The sequence below is a fragment of the Panthera tigris genome, chromosome C2, assembly GCF_018350195.1.
Source record: "Panthera tigris isolate Pti1 chromosome C2, P.tigris_Pti1_mat1.1, whole genome shotgun sequence".
Classification (NCBI taxonomy): domain Eukaryota; kingdom Metazoa; phylum Chordata; class Mammalia; order Carnivora; family Felidae; genus Panthera; species Panthera tigris.
In genome coordinates this window covers 11,361,830-11,387,579 of record NC_056668.1, presented here as the reverse complement: position 1 = coordinate 11,387,579, position 25,750 = coordinate 11,361,830, and the positions used below count along the sequence as shown (strand labels likewise).

At 52.5% G+C, this 25,750-nt stretch overlaps 1 protein-coding gene and 1 long non-coding RNA gene across 9 annotated transcripts in view; one reads left to right on the top strand and one right to left on the bottom strand.

Annotated features, from left to right (window-relative positions):
* The window catches only part of ITSN1 (intersectin 1), a 217,486-nt gene that overhangs the window by 171,838 nt on the left and 19,898 nt on the right, over positions 1-25,750 (top strand). For 5 of the 6 annotated variants that reach the window (XR_006207652.1, XM_042956707.1, XM_042956708.1 and 2 more), the window contains exons 29-31: positions 17,472-17,593; positions 19,410-19,516; positions 25,242-25,491. Coding sequence is in view for 5 of the 6 variants with exons in the window: in XM_042956707.1 (XP_042812641.1) it covers positions 17,472-17,593; positions 19,410-19,516; positions 25,242-25,491 (479 nt within the window). In the remaining variant the exon portion in view is untranslated. The remainder of the gene's footprint in view (positions 1-17,471; positions 17,594-19,409; positions 19,517-25,241; positions 25,492-25,750) is intronic. The other variant, XM_042956710.1, reaches the window with a different exon arrangement.
* Positions 7,467-13,630, bottom strand: LOC122230639. 3 transcript variants are annotated; one of them, XR_006207653.1, is made up of 3 exons: positions 13,424-13,630; positions 8,805-9,172; positions 7,467-7,891 (listed from the first exon to the last, which is right to left on the bottom strand). It is a non-coding gene; the product is annotated as an uncharacterized LOC122230639 (long non-coding RNA). The 3 variants fall into 3 exon arrangements; XR_006207655.1 differs by lacking the exon at positions 13,424-13,630 and adding an exon at positions 9,525-11,882; XR_006207654.1 differs by lacking the exon at positions 13,424-13,630 and adding an exon at positions 9,535-11,882.

Genomic DNA, 25,750 nt, shown 5'->3' with positions numbered 1-25,750 from the left:
CGCGCAGCTGAGCGGTTAACTGTCTCTTCGGGCTTTTGGTGCACGTCCTTGATACATTGACAGGTGTGTGACTGGACTCGGTACAAAACATTTCTCTGAAAGATGTATCGTAATAAGTGTCTGATGAACATCCAGAGAACGTGTGGGTGGAGATGGAAACTTTCACGGCTTCCATACTGCTCCCCGCCATCCGTTTCTGCCTCGCACACGCCAGTCTTGTCGCCCTTGCAGAAATAAACCAGTGTATGTGTTGAAGAAACTTTGCTCTGATGACCATGCACTTGCTTCCGATCATGAACTTCACTTAGCGACCCTCCTCGGCCCTTCATTTGAACGATGGTTTCTATTTTGCGGGGGAGGGATCCATCACGTGTCCGGCATCCTACGGGACTCTGGGGAGAGTGTGCTGCTCAGTCACTACTGGAGACAGGGTCCCTGTCCTCATGGAGTCTGTGTTCTAATGGGAAGAACCAGCAGAAAACCAAACTACCGCAGTACATGTAAATATATGTGGGCTGTGTGTGATAAGGTGATAAGTCCTGTGCTGGAAGTATGGTTGCAAGGCACCACTGAGCAGGACATCCAGTTGGGGCGGGCAGGGCGGCAGCAGGGAGAGGGTCAGAGAACCCTCCCAGCAGGAAGTGATATTTAACCTGAGACCTGAAAGAACTAGGGGCCAGATGAAGCCGGAAAGAGAAGTGGCTGTTCTAGGCACAGATGTCAGGACGTGCAAAGGCCAGGAGGTGGGTGGAGAGATCTCTGTCCCTGCCCCCCACTTGTGGAGCAAGGATCAAGACAGCAAGCCCCATCTCTTGCCCAGGACCCCTTCCCCCATATAAGCCAATGTTTCTTCTCCAGCCTTGAGTTTGGTTGAAGCGACACATTGTCAAGGTGGGTACTGCTGTGCACTCTGTAACTCTCTCTACAATCCCCTCTCTATAGATCATTCCTCCAGGCTCCCTTCTGGTCTGTGAACGGACACAGGTTGTTCCCCAGGACATGCTCTTTCCCCCTCAAACCATTTGGTTTGCATTTGATTATAGAGTGTCCATCTGATCCACTTCTCAACCAGGGGGAATGCTACCGGCATCTAGTGGGTGCAGACCAGGGATGCTGTGAACTGCACTGCAGGGCACAGGACCACCCCCACCACGGAGAATTATCCGGACTCAGATGTCGCCAGTACCAAGGTTGAGAAACCCCAGTCCCACCCACTGGCCACCGTGGTTAATGTTCACCTGGTTGTTCACGGCTAACATAGGTGCCTTGCTGGTAGTCGCTGCTTTTGTTCCGTAACTACTGTTGAGTAAACTTAATCACGTAATAAGTTCATGCTCTGTATCTGTGGTGTAAAAAGTGTCCCAGAATCTTGGTTCTATATTTTAGACTCGATCGTACTCTTCTTGGCTATTCCCCATTGTATGCAGTTTGGTACTAAAGTACTTTTAGTCCTGTTCTCAGAAAATCTGCTTAACAGGAAGTTGAATAGGAGAGAAAAAGCATCTTTTAATTAAGTTAGCAAAGTGATGCTAGGTATCTCCTTTGGCCCCAGAGTTTAAAGATGTCAGATTTTTTTTTTTTTTTTAGTCGTTTAACAAAAACAGCTGGTCATTAAATCATTTAATTTCATAATTGGTGCCAATTTGTCATGTGAATGTATCTGCAACTGATCTGTGGGTACAGCGCCATATGGACAAGACGTGTACAAATGAGATCACCCTCCTTTTGCAGTTTTGAGTTGCCTTCCTAAGGCCAGCTGCCTCTCTGCACTGCAGAACAGGGCCCAGAGAGCTGCAGAGAGGGAACAGAGTGGCGGCCAGCGGGCCAGAGCCTGGACTGCCTCTGCGTAAAAAGGGTGTCCTGGAGAAGCTGATGTAAAGGAAGGATTCTTCCCTTTGTAAAGTAAAAAATATTACACCGTTACACATATGGCAGAAACTGGTGTTTGCCCTGTTTCTGGAAGGGAACTGGGCAGATCCAGACTCCCGTAAGCAGATGGCAACTGGGCTCTCTCTCTATGCCTTCTTTGATCCCATCCGAAGAAAACCCTGGTAATACCAGCTTAAGAAAACCCTCTCAGTAGTAGGTTAAAACATGGAATCACCAATATTCCCACCTCTCACCTATAAAACCGCAGTTTCTGTTGCTCAATATGCTATATGCCCACCTTGGCACATAGTAGGTTAAGTACTCAGAAATGCCTGTTTGAACGAGTGGGTTGAGCAATTCATACACGAGGAAGAGGCACTGGGGGTTCCATTCCAGGCACATCACATCACCCCCCAAGAGGATACCGAGGTACATTTGCAGGCCCCTTTCCTTGAGCTGTGAGTTTCCCAACAGCAACTGTGTTCTTGGGAGGGGCTGCTCCTGGGGTCTGTTGCTCATCTGGTCCGTGAAGGAGGCCAAGGACCAGAGATGCCAGGGTGTGGCAACCTTCCTCTGGGCCAGGTCTACCCCTGGCACGGGGTCGGGGAGGCAGCCACCCAGATCACAGTTGGGGAACGGGCCCAACAAATCACAGCCCTGCTTCCTGGCAAATTGAAAATTAATTCCTGAGAGTGAATATTCATTTTTTTCTTCTAGCAAAAGTATACGTTAATCCTATTCATTTCTTTTAGTTCCAAAACACCCAAGAGAATTTTTATGAAAAACTACATTGACTGCCAGTGGCCCCAAAATGCACAGGAAAAAAAAAAAAAACCAAACAACCCAAGTCTTCAAAATGTCTGATATTTTGGATCTGGTGGGATAGGGGAACATAATAAGGTCAAAGATCACGATAGCTGTATGTGAATATTTCACTATTTCACTTCGGCCAGAATTCTCTTGGGCTTTTCTTTAAGAAAATTCCACACACAAAAAGCCAGGTTTCCAGAATGTTTCCTGGTGTGTAGTTATTCCATCTCAAAGGGTTCCATTGCCACTCGGGGGAAAGTTCTTTTTTTTTTTTTTTTTTTTTTTTTTTTTTTTACTATCTTTTAAAGTTTATTTTGACAGAAAGAGAGTGCATGGGAAGGACAGAGAGAAGGATAGAGAATCCCAAGCAGGTTCTGCACTGTCAGTGTGGAGCCTAGTATGGGGCTCGAGCTAACTGTGAGGTCATGACCCGAGCCAAAATCAAGAGTCAGATGCTTAAATGACTGTGCCAACCAGGCGCCCCAAGGAAGTTCTTTAAAAACTCCCTGGACATTTTAATTTTTATTATTTTTTAAATGTTTATTTATTTTGAGAGAGAAAGAGAGATCACAAACAGGGGAGGAGCAGGGAGAGAGAGAGAGGGAGAGAGAAAATCCCAAGAAGGATCTACACTGTCAGGGCTTGGGGCTCCATCTCAAGAGCCAGGAGACCGTGACCTGGCTTGAAATCAAGAGCCCCATGTGTAACTGAGCCACCCAGATGCCCCTCCCCGGTCATTTTTAAATGATAGGATTTGATTCACAAAAAAATTAAAAGGTTTTGTTTGTCAAAAGTGAAAATCAGCTACAAAATTATACCAGGGCAACTTGCTGTTAAACACACACTACCTCTCAGAAACTACCAGGTTATTGTTTTACGTTGTCAACAGGCTGTGTGTGTGTGTGTGTGTGTGTGTGTGTGTGTGAGTGTGCGCGCGCGCGCCTCTGTCTTTAGCTTGGTAATATTGGGTGGGGTGGTGAAAACAGACCCATCACGCTGTAGAAGATTCTGGCGGAGGCGGACCGCTGCGGTTCCCACATCTGCCCCGCACCTGAGGTCAGGGTGATGTTGCAAGCCTCGAAAGAGGAAGTGTCCCCTTGACTCTGCCCGTCGTTTTTTAAAGTTGGGCAGATCCTCCTCTTCGTGTAGTTGCTCCCGAGTGACCTACAAGGGGCAAAAGCACTTTATCTAACGTTTTTCATCAAGGAGCCAGTTTTCACTCCGTTGAACGACTTGATTCCCCTGGTTTCTTCCCCTTCTCCGTCCTGTGCTGCCCCCTCCCTTCTTGGTCCCCTGTCACACACACTCGAGCTCAACAGGTCCACCCGCCGCACTCCAGGCCCCACCAGGAAAGTGGGGGGAGGTCTAGGGGCGGGAGGGGTGGGCGCACGCGCGCATGTGCATGCAGAGAGGTGCCACCCACCTACCCCCCCCCCACCCCGCTCCCCGATCGGTCCACGAAATCCAGATCAGGGAGAGCCTTGCGCACTAGCCCTGCGCTGTGAGCTGAGAGCGTGACGTTCTCAGAGGCCCCTCCCCCTCTCCCTGGCTAGTCCTTTGACCTTGTGCCACGTGAGAACAGCAGCACCTCAGCACCTGCCGCCTCCCATAACCACGACTGTGTGGAAAGGTGGAGACCAGGTTCCTCTTCCGTGTGTGGTTCACTCATAGCTGGGGGGCGGAGGAGCTGTTGCCCGATGCCGGCACCTCGTGGCACCTTCTCAGTGCTCAGGCTCAGGACGCAGCCGCCTCCCCAACCCTTCTAGTCCTGCTCACCCCCGCTGCAGGATCTTCCAAAGACACAGGCTTGCCAGAGACGCCCGTGCCCAGTGCCACCCCGAGAACGGTTGCCGTAGCGTCTCCGTTTCCGTGGCTGGCCTCGGCCAGAAAAACATGGCGCCAAAGACACTAACACGGCCTGTCTACAAGTTCAGGGTAATATTTCATTCCATTTCTCTTAAAGTTTTGGAGTGTTTTATTTTCCTGTAGGCAGATAGTGGCGATGGAGGAGTCCGACGTAACGGGTACCCTGGGCTTTTATAGAGGCCAGGAAGGGATACAGGAGGGTGGTTTGGGACATGGGTTCAAATCCCAGCTCTCCCACTTCCTAATTGTGTGATTGTGGCCAAGTGACTTAACCCCTTTGTGCTATAGTTTCCTCATTTACATATGGAGGGATAATAATTGTACCCAGCAGGTAGTAACCCCCCCCAAGACAATAGCCTTCTTGTCATTCTTACAGGAGAGAAAAGGCATTTGCACCTGGTCCTGGGCGTGAAGGAATCCATTTAACTGGCTTCCTCCTTTCTTGCAATAAACCGAGACAGAAGGTTGTGTGCATTTTAAGACTTTACAGAAAGCAGTGCTTTTGTAGATAAGGGATTTTGCAGAGAAAAGATTGGACAGCTTCCTTAAAACCTTCAGCCATCTCATTCATTTGTGCACAATTCGGGGTCCCCTGTTCCCCAGTAGTGGGAGGCCCACCTGTGTTGGAGTAAGCACCTTCCTCATGCTCCCTCAATGTGCGGTGACACCCAGCCCCGTCAGCGGACGCTTGGCAAATGGGAGAAGTTGCCCTGTGTTTCAACGCGGCTGGCGTCAGGGAGGCCGACAGAGCAAATGGAATGTGCGAGGCTTCTAAATGTCACGTCCGTGGACCCGGTTGGCAGGCCCGTGCAGCGCCCCACAATAAACCTGTCACACATGCATTGAGTCACTGGATCCCTTATTTCTCATCTCTGCATTCTGTGGCCTTGTGTTCTCTCGCCAGCAAAGAAAGACTGGAATGTTTGGCCCCCAGACGTGCCAGGAGCTCGTTCTTTTTGTTCTTTGTGTTTTGTTTTTAAGCAACCGTACAGCTTGGATAAGGGACATGTGTCACAAGGGTGGAGGGCACCCCAAAGCGCCGTCTCCAGCACACTTAAAGACTGGGAGATGAGTTCTCTCCTGCCCCGTCGCGGACACCCGGACATGCCTCTCAGCATCCACGGCTTTGGGTCTTGGATGCGTCTGGTCTGTTTGCCAAGCCTCCGGCAGGGTTTGAACCCTATGATCTGTCCCAGCAGAGAAGTGGAAGCCAGGATGACCCTCTCCTCTGTGGGGCATTACCTTGTCCTTCTCAGGCCGCTGTGGGAAGACCCCCTCATCTGAGTCCTCAGTACGACCCTCCAGTGTCACGGGCTCCCTCCTGGTAGGAGCCCTCACCCCATCCTCAAGGGGCAGAAGTAATCTGCCAATCCTCTCCCCTCCCTCCCCTGCCCCTCCCCTCCACCCTGCTGTGTCAACAGCTCCTGGGAGACCAGGAGGGGTCCAGCCTGCCTGCATTTCCTGGCAAGCACCTCCTCTCCTGCACTCCCAGAGAGGAGAGTCGTGGCCAAGGAACACGGGGCCAGGTGACAGGGCTGTGCTCAGTGAGACACAGACCGGGTGCCTGCTCTCATGGAGCTTGTAGGAGCCAGAGGAGAACACCAGCTCACAAATAAGTCATTTCAGCTGCTGCTGGATGAAATGGGCCAGGATGTGACTGAGGGCCAGGGCTATCGCAGATGGGATGGCCCAGGAAGGCCTCTGTGGAGAGGTGGAGGTCTGACTGCAGAGGACTTGGCAGGCAAAGGTCAGGGAGAAACGTGTTTCAAGCCTGAGGGATAGCAAGCGCAAAGGCCCTGAGGGTGACCAAGTTTCTCCAGCCCTTGCATGAAGACCGTAGCCTTCTTTTTTTTTTTTTAAGTTTATTTATTTATTTTGAGGGGGGGAGGGGGGAAGGTTGGGGCAGAGAGAGACAATCCCACACCATTAGCACGGAGCCCGATGCAAGGCTTGAACCCACAAACCGTGAGATCATGACCTGAGCCCAAACCAAGAGTCAGTCGCTTAACCGACTGAGCCATCCAGGCCCCCCACAACCGTCAGCCTTCTAACCCGTCCCTGCTCCGGTCTCACTGTTTTCCAGCCTCTTCTCCACCCCGTGGGCAGAGAGCTATTTTAAAAATGGAAGTTGCAATCTGCTAACAATCATCCAGGGCTTCCCAGTGATAATGGCCCAAATCTCGCAGCTGGGCCTCAAGGCCCTGCCTGATCTGCTCCCTTCTCCAGCCCATCCGGCCGGACCCCTCTCTTCCCTTCTCCTCATTGAGAGCTCCTTGTGCTTCGTCTTTAGCACAGCTCAGTCATCGCTTGCTCAGGGAAGCCTTCCCTGATCGGCGCCTTCCTTTCTGAGCTGCTGGTGGAACCCATAGACGGCTGCCGTCATCCAAACACCTTCCAGGTTTCTAACACCAAAAGGTGTGGCAGGTGCAGGGCACATGGGCCTCCAGCTTGCAGGAGGGGACCCTGATGCTTGAAGAGGGGAAGCCCTGGGCTGAGCCCCTTCCAGAGCTAGTCGTTACCATCCCGATCTCACATTCTCTCTGCCCCCTTTTGAGTAACCGTGAGGACCCTCCACAGCGGTCCAGGCTTCTGTTGCTGCGGTGGGTTTCCAAGACGCCCTCTTGAAAACCCTCTCCTCTGACCTCCAAACCACTTGATGGAAGTGCCCACCTGCATCACTGGTCCGCACATGCTGGGTGTGAACTGGGGAGGAAATGAGCAGTGTGGACAGCGTGGACACGGGGCCTTTCCCCACCTAGAGATCCCATCCCTCAACCTGCCAGAGTGTCATCGGTCTGGGATCCGTGGACACCCGTTGTCTGGCCCCACTCTTGCTTGTCTCGTCCTACCCGACCTGCACCTCCCTGCTATCACCACAGTCTCCTCCCCGCCTTACAGCCCGTCCCCCCCGCCCCCCGCCTCCCTGTCTTCTCCACCTTGGTCCTCCCATCTTCCCCCTCCTCCTCTCCTTGCTGCCCAGCCCAGCTCCACCGACTCGCCGTGACTCAGCTCTTTGCTGAGCTGCTAGTAACTCATCATACGTGAAGATGAGTGGATTTTAAGACTCAGACACACGCACAGACACACAGATACTCATCTCCCGCCCAAGACCGTGAGCTCCCTGGGGGGCAAGGCCGGATCCCACAAAGACCCACACAGGAACAGCACTTACAAGTAGCGATGGTACCTCCCCTCGTACGATTGATTATTGTGCGACGCCCCATCTCCCCGGTAGCTCATGAACCAGAGGACAGCGCCTACCTTGCACCCTTGCATGTCGTGACCGCCCATGGCGGTCGTTCAGGAGCCCTGTGTGGACGGTCTCGCTCCTTCCTCCCCATCTAGGCTGCAAGGAAAGGACACATCGGTGCTCAGTCTCTGCGCTGCATGTGACCTCGAACCCTGCACAAAGCTGTGTTTGGGAAGCCACCATGGCTTAAAAGATAAATTCACGTGAGAAGACCCTGGGACTGGAAATGAGCTTAGTAGTCAAAAGAATTGTCATTCATCATTCTTATAACCGCCCTAACTACCATATATTTATGCGTGTATTTGGTTTTCTGTCTCCCCCACTAGAATGGAAGCTCCATGAAAGCAGGGACCTGAGCGCAGCTATGCAGTTGCTGGAAATGAGCAGGAAATGTCCCGGGCTCAGGTTGTCTCTTGTGTCCCACCGGGGTCAGTTTGCCAAGTTAGGAGAGACCGCAGGGGACCGGGCTATGCTTAGACCCTCGAGAAGAAAGTTCCACTGGGACGAGGAGGATGCCTGCCCCTCTGGACCGCCAGAGCTGGGTCCCGGGACTGGCCAGCCAAGGGTCACTGTCAGAGGAGACACAGCCGCCTTGACCCAGCCTGGCTACTGCCGGCCCAACAGCCTCGGGCGCCACGGACCAGACCATCTTCACAGCCAGGTCTTTCGGGAACGCGTTGGGAGAGGAACGGGGACCGGCCACCCTCGGGCCTACTCTTTGGTTTTCTTGTGGGTCTCTATCTCCCAAGACAGCAAGAACGGAGGGCTTATTCCTGATAGCAGAAGTCACCGTGCACCTGTGGACTCCGCTGTCCCATCGATACAAGGAGGCCGATGAGCAGAGTGACCTTTTTGAGCTCTAGGCCTAGCATTGGGGGTCAGGTGGTGGCAGTGTGACCTCCAGGGACACAGCGTCAGAGGCTTGTCTGAGCTCCAGGTCATGGACGGAGGGACGGCATTCTGGGTTACAACCATAGTTCCCTTTGGACAAGTCGCTTGAGGGACCCACCTGGGTCTGGAATCGGTTCAACAATTGTGACGCTCTCGTGCTACATGAGCCTGGACAGATCTAGTTTCTGAATTTTGCTCCCTTTTCGCACCAGGTGTCTTGATTTCGGGGCTCCCTCTGATGGAGTGGTCCTCACTCTGGGCTGCACGTAGGAGCCTCCTGGAAGCTTCCACATGTTACAGAGGCCCGGTCGGAACCCCGGCCAGGTGGATTTGATTGGTCCGGGCTACCGCAGGGACACCGGGCCTTCTAAATCTCCTTAGGTGATTCCAAACATGCGGCCATTCTCAGGGGCCACAGCCCTCACCCAGCCTCCGTGAAGCTGCCACCGCGATCCTTCCGAAACACGGCCCGGACCTTTCCCAGCTCTGCAACCAAGACAAAAATGTAGACGTCTCACTCTGCTGTTCAAACTCCTTGACTGTACCTCCCCCCCCGCCCCCCCCGGCCGAACTGTGTCCCCCTCCCCCACCAGATTGAAACGTTGAAGCCCTTCCCCCCAGTACCTCAGAATATGACTGTTTCTGGAGCTGGGGCCTTAAAGAGGTCATTAAGTTAAGATGAGGCCATCAGGGTGGGCCCTACCTCCAATGTGAAGAGGACATTTGGACGCAAAGAGTCACCAGCAATGATTTTGTAACAGAAGAAAGGCCATGTGAGGATGCAGGGACAAGATGGCCACCTGCCCGCTAAGGAGAAAGACCTTAGAAGAAATCAGACCTGCTGGTACCCTGATCTTGGACTTGCTGCCTCCGGCGCTGTGAGACTCCATTTCTCACGTGTGAGCCGCGTGGTCTGTGGGACGTGGTTACAGCAGCGTTAGCTGACTAATACGTCACCTTCCCAGCAAGGCAGGAGGCATGGTGGTTCAGAACAGTAACTCCGGGGTAGGACCTCCTCTGCCATTGATTAACGGAGGCTTTGGCAAGTCACTTAACTTCTCTGTGCCTCAGTTTCCCTGTCTGTTCAATGGGAGAATAGGCGTAGTAGCTGCCACACAGGATTGTCGGTGAGGACTCTGTGAGTTCACCTACATACAGCGCCTGGAACCGTGTGGCTCATGCGAGCATGCAGTGTTGAGTTTCTTTACTCCCTGTTACCCCAGCATCTGCTTTCTCTCCTCACTGCTTTCTCTCTATTCCCCTTTTCTCCAACCGCTTCCTCTACTTGGATCCCTCGCTACGTCCCCACCCGAAACTGCCATGTGCCTGATGGAGTCCAAGCCAAATCCCTGCTTCTCTGGAAGATATTCCCAGGTCCCTCTAGTCAAACCTACTGCCTCTCATTCCAATAAACATGTGTCTGTACTTCTAACACCCCAGCCTGCTTTGTGTACCCGAAGGATTTACTTGCGGCCGCTGCTGAGGGTCCCTGAGATACCGCAGGGTGGTGGGCATTGAAAGCAGAGGCTCAGCAAGAAAGGAAAGCAAGGGTGGTAACATCAGCGGGGCCAGGAATGAGCGAACGAGTGCACACCGTGGGATGCTTGACGCCGCACCAGGGATCCCAGTATCCGTTATAAAGCCATGAACGCCATGCCTTTAGTTAAAAGTGACCTATGGCAAATTAAGAGAGAACCTATCCCTGAGAGTAATTTGATTTTTGCAAATTCTCAATAGTCATTAAACTGCCTGGCACCCCATGTAGACTGGATTCCCCTTCTTAGAAGAATTGTTATTCTTCTGGAAGCCACCTTGACCCTTTGAAGCTACGGGGTTAATGCTGAGTGTGGCTGAATGGAAGCCCCCAGAGGGACCCAGCCTAATGGGTCTAGCGAGTTCCCCCAGAGGGACCCAGCCGAATGGGTCTAGCGAGTTCCCCCAGAAGGACCCAGCCTAATGGGTCTAGCGAGTTCCCCCAGAGGGACCCAGCCGAATGGGTCTAGTGAGTTCCCCCAGACAGGCCGGAGAGGGCTGCCTGGGTTCAGCCGGACATAAGGCATCGGGGGGTCTTTGGTGCCATCAGGTGACATTCCCCCTCCCCCCACTACAGGTCCCCATGCCCATCCAGCTCCTCTAAACCCCCATAAGAATCCAGTCTTAAGGACTTCAACGCTGAGGTCTCAGGGACGGGCAGCTTGCAGTGATGCCCTTTGTGAGTTTCCTGTGCTTTGGCCAGAACCAGAGTCTAGGTGGGATGCCCGAGCCTCTGGTAGACCAGGGCTCCCCAAGGACAAGGACCCAGCCCGCCTCATTCACCACCAAGTCCCAGCTCCAAGCACAGCTGCACAGGGGGAGCGCACAAGTTCACAGCTTAGAGAATGGGATTGTGGGGGGAGGGGGGGGGGGGGGAGTGCTCTGGCCGGAGAACCTTCTTTATGTCGTATCCATTGCAGCCTTTCCTACATGACAAGCCATCCCACATGTGCCATTCTGTCCAGGAGGTCGAAGGCAACACAATCAGACTCATTTTCCCAGAAAAATCCAGTGTAGCCTGGCAGGAGCCACGAGAGCCACGAGGCCCCTGTTCCCTCCATTGAGGCCCGCACTGGAGAAGGCTTCGGTGTAGACAGGAGCTCCAGCTCCAACAGGCATCCCGGTGAGCGAGGCCATTTAGCCGGAGAATTTGGGAAGAATGTCCCCACAGACACTGGTATATCCTTTCTCTTAAAGGTGAAAAACCATTGCCTGAGTTTCCATATTGTGGGTTTTCTCACCTGGCCCCTCTGGCATTATGCCTTCTGTGATGTCATGTACTACCCACCTTATTGCCTTCCCGCTTCCCGCCTTATCTCCCATAGTGTCCCTGCACCTACTTGGCATACTGGCCCCACACCCCCAACATAATGGCCCCATCCTCCCTGATGCAGAACCCCACCCCCACCCCCACCCCCACACACACAAGTAGGACCTCCTCGCAGAGCCTTCCTCCCTCGGGACAAGGAGCATGTACTTCTGAGCCCTGCAGACTCTACTATCCTCGCAGACCTGCAGGAACGTTCTCCGCTGCTTGCTATTTCAAATTTAATTTCCATGTTCGCGTCTCCCTCCCAGCTGTGAGTTTCCTTGAGGACAAGGGCATTATCTTGCTCATTCCTGTGTCTCTTGGGCTTCGTAGGAACTTAATAAATATTTATTGACCATCTTAGAGTATATTTTGGCCCTTTCATAACAGGAACGAGGCCTGTTTATTTGGTTTATCCAGTGGCCGGCTTGCTGTGGGGGCTGGTTTGGTTTTTAAAATCATGGGCCTTGTTGAGAACGGAAGGAGAAGGGTTGGGAATGAGAGGGGCGACGCCCCGGTTGTACCCTAAGTACTTCTGTATCCTTTGAACTGTTTACACCGAGCATGTGTTTATGTACTAGTTTTGTAATAAAGCAATTTATTTAGATTATGCTGTTCCTATGAACGTTGTCCCGTTGAGGTGACAAGATGACCTTTTTGGGTAAGATTTTCCCACATTCTCTCCAGTGCCCCAGACTCAACTACTCTCAAAGGGGTCTCACGGCTACTCTCCACTTTGTGAATGTGTCTAGCTACGCAAAATTACAAGGGACAGCACAGAGATTGGGAATTTTATGTGGGCTGTAATTAGGGATCGGTTTTAAGTGCCCAGAGTCGCTTGCAATATTATTTCAGCTGTGAGTGGATTATAGTTCATTTTAAGAATCCCTTCATCACACCGAGATGTCCGTGAAAAGTTATTTGCTCTGCTTTATTCTCTCATTTTTCCCCGGGAAAGGGAGCCAGAAAATCATGTTTATCCTGGTTCCCAAAGGAGAGAAGAACCACGTCCCTCCACCCTTAAAGAAAACTCTCTTATTTGCAATGTCTTTTCCATTTACCCCGCTCTGAATAATGGAGTTTTTAAACTCGTTTGTTTTTCTAAATATTAAATTTTCAAAGGAAGGATATTTTTTAGCTCAAAGTACCTATTTCCAGCCTGTAATGGTCTTCTTGGTCTGGCATCCAGCAGCAAGAACTTTTAAAACAGCATCGTGTGGGTCGGTTCAGTAGCTAAAAAGACCATTCAAAGCCAACACTGTTGGCATACAATGCTGAGACGAATCTCCCCACAAAATCTTTGCTTTTTGTTGTACGCTGGGGCCTGGAGAGGCCATCTGAGCCAGTCCCCTGCCTCCAGGCAGGCTGGTAGGTGGACGGCGTGGGGTGGAATTTGTGGCGGCAAGCAACCCAGAGTCACATGACACCTGTCAGCTGGGTCAGCTCTGACATGGGTCCTCTGGGTGGATGGACGGGAATGCTGGAGCTGCCCGGAGCAGGAGGCCGTGCAACCTCCTCGTGCCCCCCCTTCCATGTGCAACAGACCCCCCAATTCACCCCAAACTGGCCCCGGGAACCAGGGATTCTTGGACTAATAGCCTAAGTCCACTCTAGACCTTTTGCTGTTGTTCGGGCTCCAGGCTTCTTCAAAGCCGTACCACGTAGGGGAGCCAGGGGGCTCAGTCGGTTAAGAGTCGGGACCTTGACTTCAGCTCAGGTCACGATCTCACAGTTCGTGAGTTCGAGCCCCGCGTGAGGCTTTGTACTGACAACGCGGAGCCTGCTTGGGATTCTCTCTCTCCCCTCCTCCCTCTGCCCCTCCCTGACTTGTGCGCTCGCTCTCTCTCTCTCAAAATAAATAAATAAACTTAAAACAGCAACAACGACAACCATACCACGTAATACTTGAAGACTCAGAACTTCTGAAATCCAAAGCAAGCCATTTCCTGGTAATGTTTCCTCCCGGGTCCTTGTTTCCGACTCCTCAGTCGTTCTAAGCAAATCTGCGGGTCACTTGCAGTATCCTTGCTTCAGAGCTGTCAACCTGGCCAGGCTTTCAGTTTCCAGTAATGTCAGTGTTTCTCAGTGGGGGGGCTGTTGACATTCGGGGAAGGCAATTCCCTGTCCTGTGTATTGCAGGGCATCTTAACAGCCCTGGGCCAGCCCCACCCAATCCCAGCCATCACCTCCAGTCATTATGACGACCAAAAATGCTTTCTCAGCCCCCGGGGGGGCTGGGGGGCCGCACAAGCCTCAGCTTGGTGGCGGTTAGTATCCCTTCGGCCTGTGGGAACTAATACCACCCCCAGCCGAGGACTGTATGCTCTGGAGGCAGACGTTTCTCCTCTTTCATTGTGAATCCTCAGCACCCAGCAGTTGGTGCCAGACTCAAGACAGGACGTCGGTAAACACGTGTCCAATGAATGAATGAATGAATGAGATCCACGAACAAGCTTCAAGAGGGCCTGTGAACCCTATAAAACTGTGTGCAAAATATGTGTGTGTGTGTGTGTGTGTGTGCGCGCGCGTGTGTGTGTGTTGTACATGTGAGTTTTCTGGGGCCAGAGTTCATAGCATCCATCATGTTCTCCAAGGGAAATTGTGACTGAAAGGGATGTTCAGAGGATGGGGGCAACCAGCGTCCCCCTGATGTCCTAGCCCGATGTTTGTATCCCTGCAAACACCCCTGCACGGTGTGGGATGCGTCTAACAACTGCAGCTCTAAACAATATCCTAATATCCCCACAGCGAGGAAGGTCCTGGGCACCTGGGTGGCTCGGGTTAAGCATCCAGATTCGGCTCAGGTCACGATCTCACGGTTCGTGGGTTCGAGTCCCGCGTCGGGCTCTGGGCTGACGGCTCAGAGCCTGGAGCCTGCTTCGGATGCCGTGTCTCCCTCTCTCTCTCTGCCCCACCCCCGCTCACGTTCTGTATCTCTCGCTCAAAAGTAAACACACATTAAAAAATTTTTTTTTTAAAAGAAAGGAATGTCCTGAAAATTCTAGGGGAGACCCTGCTCCGTGAGAGTTCCTACAAGTCCCTGTAATGCAAGGGCTGCATTCTGCTCTGTAATAAGAACAAGCCTTCCTCTCTCCTGGGCTCTTTGACTCATCGACAGGACAGTTTGGTGAGAATAGGTGACGAGTGAGATGTTTCCTCCCAAACTGAAGAGTGTTTCCCAGGTGGCTTTCTTAATGAAAGCCCAAGGACTTGGTGGCTGTCACTCCACCACTCAAAAGCCGAAGCTCCCACAGGGGCTCGGCAGAGGCGGGCAGAACTGAACAGAGCGAGCCATCAGGACTTGCTTCCTTCCTGAGAGCTCGCTGACGGAGCAGTTGTTCTAATGAAGCACAGCCAACGCCCCAACCCGCAAAGAGCAGCTGGACCAAGCTGGTGGCTGAGCGGAGGGCCCAAGTTCCAGATTCATCTGCAGACCTGCATGGTGGTTCGTGCCCAGCTCACGGATCTGTGGAGTTATAGTTTGGCCACATTGCAGTGGCTTTGAATGAGGTCGTGGGGATGGGCGTGGAGAATATTAACATAAGGATGGCTCGTCCCTGCTGCTTTCCCAGCTCCCATCTGCCTGCCCATCCTCAAATTGTCCTGTCCCAGGAAGAGAATCTAAAGCAGTCTAGAAAGAGCATTTGGCCAGGGGAGGGTACAAGACTGAGGACTAGAAGGACCCAGATGTGGAGCTCAGCTCTGGCACAGGAAAACGTTTGCTAGGAAGTCAGTGATATCATTCACCTCAGAGGGATCATCCTATTTGCAGAATCTTCCAGCATATAGACTAGGTCATGAGCCCAAGTCTAGGGGGAAGACTTTCTGGGGGGGGGGGGGGGGGAAGATGGAAACTCTGAGGAATTCCTGATAGTCCAGAGCAAGCTTCTCAAACTTTAGTTTGCCTTAAAAAAATCACCTGGAGAGCTTGTTAAATCAGGTTCCTGGGCCCCAAATCTAGGTAGTCTATTCTGCAGAGGCCTGGTAATTTGCATTTCTAACAAGTTCCCTGGTGTGGCTCATGCTGCTGGTCCGGGGACCACACTTTGAGAACCACTGGTGGCTGGCAGGATGTTTCATATTGTGCTCCATCGCGCCCCCTTGTGGGGGGGAAATGGTATGAGAAAAGCAACGGAATAGGACCCCCTGCCCGCATTCCCGCCTACATCCAGGACACCTTTCAGTCTATTTTACAAATCTGGTTTTGTGTGTGTGTGTGTGTGTGTGTGTGTGTGTGTGTGTGTGTGTGTGTGATAAATGAAGAACCCCTCATAAAAAGGAGAGGAGAGACCACGGGCCTGGAACAGGTGGGCCCAGGCCTGTATGAAGGGCACCCCCAAGAAAGGGGGCTTCCCACCCCCCGTTCCAGCGTGCCGTGTCATGAGGCAGCCTTCGCTGATAAGCAGAGAACGTTCAAAGCCAACAAAACCCTAAATAGCCAACCAGGTGAGCAGAGGCAAGGGCAGGCACCAGCTTCCGTGCGTGTCCCATCTCAGGTCAACCGAGCCCGTTCCCTCGGGCACCTGGGGCCCCGGATGTGCCCAGCTGTCTGCAGCTGGGGCAGTTTCCCTGTCTATCTTGGGGCTTAATGCCTCTACAGGCACACGGCAGCAGCCTGGCTCATGGACTTTACCTGGCACTGTCTGGACGCTCTCCACATCTCTCTGCCCTGTGCCCAGGCCCAGCAGGAGCCTCAGCACAGCCACCTGAGCCTCGGAGAGCCAACCTCAGGACAAGCTGATGCCCTCCTGTAGCTGGGACCCAACAACAGTAGCCGTCTGGGGTAGAGCCCAGGTTCTGGCGTCAAAGCGTCAGGCTCGAGTCTCGGCCACTGCAAAGCTAAGAGATTTGGGGTGAGGCAACCCGTCAGAAGCTCCATTTCCTTGTCTGTGAAATGGTGACGCTTCCGGAGCCTCTGTGGGCTTTGAGCAGACCTGCCAGCGTAGAGCTCCTTGTGGAGCACCTGGCATGGGGTGAGCCCTCAGGAAATACCGGCCAATTACTCCTTAGTCTTCTCTGGACATTATCGTGTCAGCGGTTTGGACGAAGGGGTGCACTGCCTGGGTCAGTTTGCTAGGCTGCCGCAACAAAGGCCACACACGGGGTGGCTCAAAACAACAGAAATTTATTCTCCCACAGTTTTGGAGAAAAGTCCAAAAGCAAAGTGTTGACAGAGACATGTCCCTCTGGAGGCCTTGGGGGAGATTTTTTTTGTGCCTTCCTCTTCGCTTCCGATGGCGGCTGGCAATCCTTGGCGTTTCTTGGCTTGCACCTCCCTCTGTCCTTGCCTCTGTCGTCACATGACCTTCTTTCTGACTGTCTCTGTATGTCTTCCTATAAGGACACCAGTCACATGGGATTAGAGCCCACCCTAATTGAGTATGACTTCATCTCAATTTGACTCTATCTCCAGAAGCCCGATTTCTGGTCACAGTCACAGTCACAGGAACCAAGGTCATAGGTATAGGTCACAGGAACCAAGGGTTCCGAGGAACAGGAACCAAGTCACAGGAACCTAAGGTCACAGCCACAGGAACCAAGAGTTAGAACTGGAATGTGAGGGCGTCTGGGTGGCTCAGTCGGTTGAGCGTCCGATTTCGGCTCAGGTCATGATCTCACGGTTCGAGCCCCGCATCGGGCTCTGTGCTAATGGCTCAGAGCCTGGAACCTGCTTCGGATTCTGTGTCTCCTTCTCTCTCTACCCCTCTCCTGCCCATGCTCTGTCTCTCTCTCTCTCTCTCAAAAATAAACATTAAAAAAATTATATCTATAAAAAAAGAACTCGATGGTGTATTATTAGGGAACGTGATCGAACCTGTAACACTGCCCGACTCCAGTGAGGCCACAGGGACCAGCAGGCACGAGGCCCCAGGTTCTTCGCTGTGAGGCTGTCTGAGCCTCCCTAGACTTGCACTAAAATGTCCCAATGGTTGTGTTTTCCAGGGTGTTCAGACTTACACCTCTTGGATATGCTGACCCCCACTGAAAGAAAGCGGCAAGGATACATCCATGAGCTCATTGTGACAGAGGAGAACTATGTGAATGACCTCCAGCTGGTCACAGAGGTAATGGCAGCTATGGGTGCCGGTGGGGGCCGGGGATACTGGCAGAGGTTGGGGAGAAGGGGGGCCTCTGTTAAGGAGGGCCGCACCCTGATTCTCAGCCTGAGAGGTTTTCTGATGTGTGGGGAGCATCTGGATGGTAAATCACACAGGAGATTTCTACCCAAGAGAAGATGGTCGAACTCTTATCCGTGGCCCTCTGAGTCATCCCCGTAGAGGGATCACTCATGTCAGGGGATGAATGAGTCCGTGAGGAGGTGTGTGGAAGGAGACACGTGGGCTGGGGACTGGGAGTCTAGACTCTCCTTGGAGAAGTGGGTGCTTAGCCACCAACTAGTTAATGCCATAGAGCAGGCCACGTGGTCTCCCGGGCCTCAGGGTTGGCATCTGAAAATGGCAGCCATCCAGCCAATTATCTTGAGTCCTTCCTGGTGGTACATATTACCTCTGAGGAAAATCTGTTGCTGAGAGTGAAGATGTTTCCTCCCAGGTCCCCGTGCACTGCCCTGTCCCAGAGGATGCCTTGTTTTGTCTCTCCTCCTGGGTGGCTGTTGAAAGGCCTGGGCCACTTGGTCCAGAAGGATGAGGAGAGGCAGAGTTGGGAACCCCTGGTTTTGAAGAAGACTTTTGTTTATGCTCACGGGAAGTTGCCATGTTAGCAACAGGGGTTTGCAGAGCTGAATGGCAGGATCACTCTACAGTTTGAAAAACATTGTAATAGTTTTGAAACTCCTGCTCCCCCGCTGCCCCTCACCTAACAGTTGTGCAACTATCTCCTTGGACAGCCTTAACCAGGAACGTCACCACCCGCTGCCCAGTGTTGAATGGGTACAGGAGGCGGGATGGGTTACTGGTCCAGGAGGCACATTCATGCATAGGAAGTCATGGTGCATACTTAGGAAAAGTGCCCCTTCCTCAAGACACTTGACTGTCACTAAATATGCAATCTAGGATGTCTAAGATGTGAATGTCACCCCCTTAGATGTGGCACTTTTGTGTAGTGGTCTGGTACATGCTGGGTTCGATGTCAGCTCAAGGACTCATGAAGAATAGGGCTCCCAGGGAACAGCCTGAGCCCAGCCACATTTATTTCAAAGATGGGACAGGCTGTCCCATCTCTAAAGACCCTTCAGAAGAACGCCCTGCCCTCCAGTAGGAGACGATGACCTCTTTGCAGGCAGGGGCTCGCCACGTGGGGCTGGGCGGAGAGCTGTGATTTACCCTGAGTCACCCAACCACGCAGAGCTTGGATCCTGGGCAGGCTCATTTCTTTCCCGGAGCCGCAGCCGGCCCCTGTACCAGCCCGGCCCAGGCCAAGGGCCCAGTGGCAGAAGACATCACCCCGGCTGCTGGTTTGCTCCCTGCTTCCTTGGGCGGCTCCCCTCCGGGTGCCCGAGGCTTGTCTATGCAGCAGACGCTGCAGGGGAGCCTGAAGGAGCCGCCCACACCCACGTGCATCCTGAAGCCCCCCACTTTTCCCGCCATGCCCACCCCCCACCGTGGGCAGGTAAGAGTGTGCGTGACTTTCGACAGGCCTCCGGGCTTTATCCTGGTGGAGTTAAGGCCCGTCCTCTAGAGTTCAGCCACCCTTCCCTGTAAAACAGTGCAGAGACCTGATGGGGAACTGCCCCCCCCCCCAACCGCTCGGGTAGAGTGGGGGAGGGGCGTCTGCTGCAGAAGCTGCGGGAAGCTTCTGGGCCTCCCCACAAAGCTGCAGACGGCCCGGTCCTCTCCGTGCTCTGCAGAGACCTGTGTGCGTGTGTTTCAGGTGTAAGCTAACCGTTTGCTTTCTGAACTGCTTCGTTTTCTGCACCTGTAGATCTTTCAGAAACCCCTGATGGAGTCTGAGCTGCTGACAGAGAAAGAGGGTGCTATGATTTTTGTTAACTGGAAGGAGCTGATTATGTGTAATATCAAACTACTGAAGTAAGCCTCTCTCCCCTAACCCCGGCCTTGCTTCGTCCCCTCGGCTCTCACACACTAGCACCTCCGCGTGGCTTTGTCCGTGTGTCCCCCGTGCATGCCGCCCCGTGTTTCTTTCTGCCTCTTTTGCTCATTTCCACCCATAAGCACCACGATTCCTTTTCGCCCCCCACCCCATGCTTCCCGCACACACACCCCCAGTTTGTCATCGCACAGAGTAAATTGCCCAGTTCCTGCTTTCACTGTGGGTCTAGAGTTTCCGGAGCGAGGCCAGTCCTGGCTGCCGATCGCTGACCGGCTCCCTCCCGGGGCGTGGGGTGGCTCCCCACATGCCCGCCCGCAGGTCCGGGTCCCGTGGGCGAATACTGTTCTCTTGGGACATTCTTGGCTCCTGGGGGCGGAGAACGGTGGGTACCATTTGCTGCCCGTGGTCAGCATTTCCTCAGGTTAACGCTCTGAGAAGCTAGCCTGGAACCCCTTAAATTTTATTCCCATTTTGGTTTTTCAGAGGCAGCTTCAGGGCCAGGGAGGAAGCGCTGGGTCAAGAGACCTGCCAAGGTCTTGACCAAGTCAAGAGACCTGGGTTTGGAGCCCAACTCACTGCCCATCCTCTTTGAGCCTCGGGTTCCCCATCTGTAAACTGAGGGGGTTGGATTATGTCATCACAAAGGTCCCTTCTAAAAAGATCCCACCCCACCCCACCCCGAGGGGCCTGGGTGGCTCAGTCAGTTGAGTGACGTCGGCTCAGGTCACAGTCTCGTAGTTTGTGAGTTTGAGTGCCACATCAGGCTCCCTGCTGTCCACAGGAATCCCCCTTTGGATGCTCTGTCCCCATCTCTCTGCCCCTCCTCCTGTCTCTGCTCTCTCTCTCTTTCTCAAAAATAAATAAATATTTAAGATAATAATAATAATAAAAGAATACCCCAAATCTGTGCCCAGCAGGCCATACTTTGGAACAACACTTGCTAAGAACACAGAATAGGCCTGTGGCGATCCAGCGGGCTGGGGGGGAAGGGCCGCCCCCCACGGGGGCCCCAGGTTGAAGCGCAGCCCCGGGAACCTGGAATCCATTCCCAATCTTCAAGTTCCCGTAACTGGGAAGCGGCTATTTCCTAAATGTGATCCCTCATTCTTGTAAAGTAATTCCACGCCCCCCCCCCACTTCCTTGAGTGTGTGTTTGGGAGTGGTGGGGGGATGGGGAGAGAAGTGGGTAGAAATAAAAACATGACATCTGCTCTCTCTGTGCTCTGGAAAACAAATAATCAGAGATGACCCCCAGGGGTGCTTTGAGAAAGTGTTTCCATTATCCTCCTTGAGGAGGGTGCTGTAGAAGTTTCTGAATGTAGATATGGGTCGGATGCTTAGGCCAACATCTTGTTCTTGCTCTCCTGGCTGTGTCTTTGGGCAAGTCACTTACATTCTCTTGGCCTCGGTGTCCTCATCTGTAAAATGGGGATAATAATGGTACCTACCACGTAGGGCGGCTATTAGGGGGTCTTTAGATGAAAGTGCCTGCCTGTCTTCAGTGTTGGGCTCAGCCCCCTTGCCTTGGAGCCAATGGGGCTAGTTAACCCCTGAACCTACAGGAGCTGAACCCGAAGGGTTGGAGACAAGTTGTTTCAAAATAGCCACAAGTTTTCTGTTGAAAATATACCTACAAGTAATTTTTATTTAAGTTTACTTATTTATTTTAGACAGAGAGAGACAGAGAGACAGAGAACAAGCAGGAGAGGGGCAGAGAGAAAGGGTGAGAGAATCCCAAGCAGGGTCCACGCAGAGCCTGATGTGGGGCTCGAACTCATGAACCATGAGATCCTGACCTGAACCAAATTCAAGAGTTGGATGCTCACCCGACTGAGCCACCCAGGCGCCTTTGAAAATATACCTACCTACAAGTTAAAACCTCTTTCCTTGGGCAGCAATCAGTGGGCGGTGGGGAGGTGGGAGATGCATCTCACGTCCCCAAGGGCCCTTGCCCCCCATGTCACCCTCCCTCCTGTCCTGTCAGGGAAACAGCAGCCCCTTCCTTGAGCTCTGTCACGGCCAGCCCCTTCCTCCCGTTAGCGCTGACGTGCTCCCCAGCCCCGGAGGTGGGAATCGAGAGTGCTTACAGCTGGGAAAGCCAGGCTCAGAGAGGTCCAGTGACTTGAAGTCACACAGAAGGCAAGCCTGTGTCCCAGGCTGCTCTGTGGATGACCTACTGGAGGTTCCACCCCATCCTGCAACCGATGGAAAGAACGTGGAGCCAGGAGGTGAATGTCCTAAGTTGTGTCTGGCCCCCAGCGCCTTCTAACTTGTTCTGGGCAGTTTCCTTGGGCAGACCCCTCTCGACCCCTTGTCTTGGGACCTGTCAACTTGCAGGTGTGGTGCCTGCCTGGTCGGGCATGCAGGGTTATCCTGAGGAGCGAGGAGGTGAGCCGTACCACTGGCACACTGTCAATCATGTCAAACATGCCTGCACAACACCGTCTTCCTGCCATCACGGTGTCCCTGTGTTCTGTCCCCTTCCTCCGATGACCTGATCAGTTAGCTTGGGTGAACTAATGTTTTTATATCCTAGATAAAATATTTAATAGGAGCCTTCTGGGGATCTGATTTCTTTCTTTTTTTTTTCCCCCTTTTCTATGTCACTATGAAAAATTTTAAACAGAAAAATGAAAAGAAGTATAAGGTGAACGCCCATATTGTGGATTGTATAGTGAACATCTTGCTACATTCCTTTGCTGCATAGACTTGACTTCTCCTGCAAAGGATTAACCCCAATGATAGGGGGATTTGGGGGCCCCTGCAGGCTAGAAGAGGAAGGCTTTTTTGGATAAAGAGACTGTAAGGCAGCAATCCCTGCAAGGCCACATATCTGCCACTCCCGATCCAAGGGCCAGCGACTCCTTGAACTTGGGGTGGGAGGGGGAAGGACATGGGATTTAGGAGACAGATAGATAAGAAATAAATACAATGAAAATAAAGGGGTGCTAACTGGGACATAGGACTTCCTACTAATGATGCCTCTGGTTGGGGGTCAGAGCAGATGGTTTGTTCTCTTGCTGGTGAGTGGAGAGCTGTGAAATTTGCTTTTAAGAAACAGAGTAGGACAGAAAGATCTAGAACGTTTTTATGTTAAGAGTGGGCACAGGCCCCTGAGTATAGCTGTCAGAAGTGACAGAAGGGACTCAGAAGTGACATAGGGCTGTGCAAACCAGGTGTTAGGGACTGTTTTTTGTGTGTTTTTTAAAATTTTGTACAGTTTATTTCTTTTGAGAGAGACAGAGAGAGTGCGAGTGGGGGACAGGTAGAGACAGAGAGAGGGAGAGAGAATCCCAAGCAGGCTCCGCCTGGAGGGAGGGAACTTGGGGCTGAGGGCGGGGCATGGAGGAGAGGCCGGAAGCGGAGACAGGGAGAGAAGCAGAGGGCTGTGGAAGGAGAGAAGTGGAGACAAACCTGGCCGGAGGGCAGGAGCTGCTTCCGGAGGAAGGACGGGGCCTGCACAGAGCAGCTCGGGTGTGGAGGCGGGTCTGGACGCTGTGTCTATTGTCTCACGCTCAGTGCTCAGGGACCTGGAGCTCCGGGGTCACAGGTCACACCTCCTGGGTTCAAGGGCTGCTCGGGTCAGTATTAGCTGTGTGAGTTTGGTCAGGTCTCTCGGTTTCCCTAGGCCTCAGGTGTGCCACGGCCAATAGGGAGAGTTAGCAGTACACATGAGAGTGTTTGTTTGATATGTAAAGCACGTATTAATAAATGCAAGCTCTGTTGACCATGTGCTTGCTCTGCGGACCTCAGAGGGTCGGGAGCGCTAATTCATTCAGCAAACACCGAGCGCTCTTTGAAATGTCCATTCGCTGATTGCTTACCAGCCGTTCGGCCTCCACCCAGTAAACCTTTAGATGAGATTACAAACCAGCTCACCAAAGGGCAGAGCTGTGGCAGCTGAGTCACGTGACCCGGGAGCCTGGTGACACCCTCCGTTCAAACCCATTCAGGCCCAGTCCTGCCTGTGCAATAGAACATCCCAGAAGGAGACCCACGAGTGAAACTAACAGGTGCCTGGTCCATAGTAGGAGCCTAGTTTTAGGCCTGGCCCCTAGGTGGACAACTCGAGTCTGCAACTGTGGGGTTCCAGAACCCAGGTGTTGGTTTAACCTCTTCACAACAATGCCCATCTTTCTTCTTTTCTCCTTTCCTTGTCTCCTCCATTATTATTTTTTTTAAGGGGGTGGGGGAGGGGGTGGTACTTTTATTCTCTTAGAGAAAGATTCTTTTGCTCCTCCTCATAGGAAAATGATGGAATGATGGAATTTCTTCCACTGTCCATCCATAACCAGTTTGTAACATGGTTATTCAGGGCTCTGGTCCCCCAGAACTGGGGGTGACATTATCCCCAATTGAGCAAGTTGAGGAAATTTCTACATGTTGGGAGACATTTAATACCAACCCCCTCAATGAGCAATGGCCATTTGGCTATTCTGAGGGTATCAGGCTGCCACCCCTCTCCCCCCAAGCTGCCAGTGTTGACGGGCATCTCTCCCTACAAGGGCATCTGCAGAGAGAGAATTACTAATTGTTCAGACCACATAATTTATTTTCCCTAAAATTTCTCTCCCTGACTTGTTTGCCCAGTCCAAGGATTATTCCTTTAGCCAAAAATGTAGGAGAAAGAAAATAATGTGATGTGAAGTTTTTAAAGCCTAATGCTAATATTGCAAAGCTTCCTTGGAATTCTGTAGCTTTATCCTTACCTCAGGGCTTCTCTAACATGACCGTGAAAGAAGCCAAAGGTTATGTGAAAATCATATATTGTACCATTCTGTTTCATCCATCCATCCATCCATCCACCCATTCATCCATCCATCTATCCATCCATCCATCATCATTGGGGTAGGCAGAACACATTCATGCCTCGTGTTGTGGTCCTGCCGTCAGGGTGCATTGCTATCCTTGCTGGCTAGAAGCCCAGTGATATGTCCTCTAGAGGCTGGTGTTAGGAGTTCTCATATTGGAGTTGGAAGGTTGGGATGCACAGTCTTGGCTCTCATGGCCCTGAACGCTCAGGCTGCCGCTGGACCCCAGAACAAACCTTTCCCAGTCCCATCAGTCTCTCCTCAGCCTCCAGGATATGAATTGTTTGGGTTCACTGGTCCATTATCATATAAACAGGCTTCTCTTTTCAGAACCCCATAATCCAGTCAATTTCAAATTAGCCACAGCAATGAAGCAGTGAATGACACAGATAGTCGACAATCATTTGTACTTGGCTTTGGTGACATAATGGGATTATTTTTCTGTGGCAGTTGATTTTTACCATCTTAATTATGTTATGTTCAGTCTGAAAATGAGCCTTCATGTCCCTTGGCAACAGTAGCCTCCCTTGGGTGGCACTGGTCCGGAATCAGACTCAGTGCCGGGGCCACAGTGGCCTGGGACTTTGACCACAGATCGTCTATGAAGTGAGACATCAACACAGAGATCCTGTCTGAGTTACTAAATAACTGATTCCGTATTTCTCCATGAGAAAAATACTATTTTTCGTGCTGACTCGTTCAGCAAAGATTTCTTTGAAAAGTTTTTATTCCTAAGAACGAGCCAACAGCCATCATGCCAGAGAAAAATGGCCCGGGGATACCTCTCTGTAGCACTAGACTCATTTCTTTTCTGTTCCTTGTCTCCCCAGTAGATCCTTTAGTGGCCCCGGGTCTGTGCCCCTCACGCACTTTCTGTTTCTGTACCACCCAGAAGTGCACCATGTCACCGCTGGCTGAGGGTAAAGGCAGGGGGCTCACTTCTCACGTTCCCATGCAGAGCGCTGAGAGTCCGCAAGAAGATGTCTGGGGAGAAGATGCCTGTGAAGATGGTCGGCGACATCCTGACCGCCCAGCTGCCGCACATGCAGCCCTACATCCGCTTCTGCAGCTGTCAGCTCAATGGGGCTGCCCTGATCCAGCAGAAGACGGACGAGGCCCCGGACTTCAAGGAGTTTGTCAAAGTAAGGAGCCCAGGCTGAGCCGAGCCCCGGCCCCTGAGTGGTTGTCGCAGGACAGCCGGGGGTGCGAGGAGCGAAGTCAAGCCTGCAGGATCATTCCTGCTAAAAAGCCAACAGGACTCAGGTCTTGGCTGAGCAACAGGGGTGATGTGAGCTGGCAGGTGTGGCTGTGACCCAGGAGGTGGACGTGGAGAGGAGGGGCCAGCCCTGCGCCCGGCAGCTCTGATCTGCGGTCCAGGAGTGTTAGTGGTGTTGTTTGGAT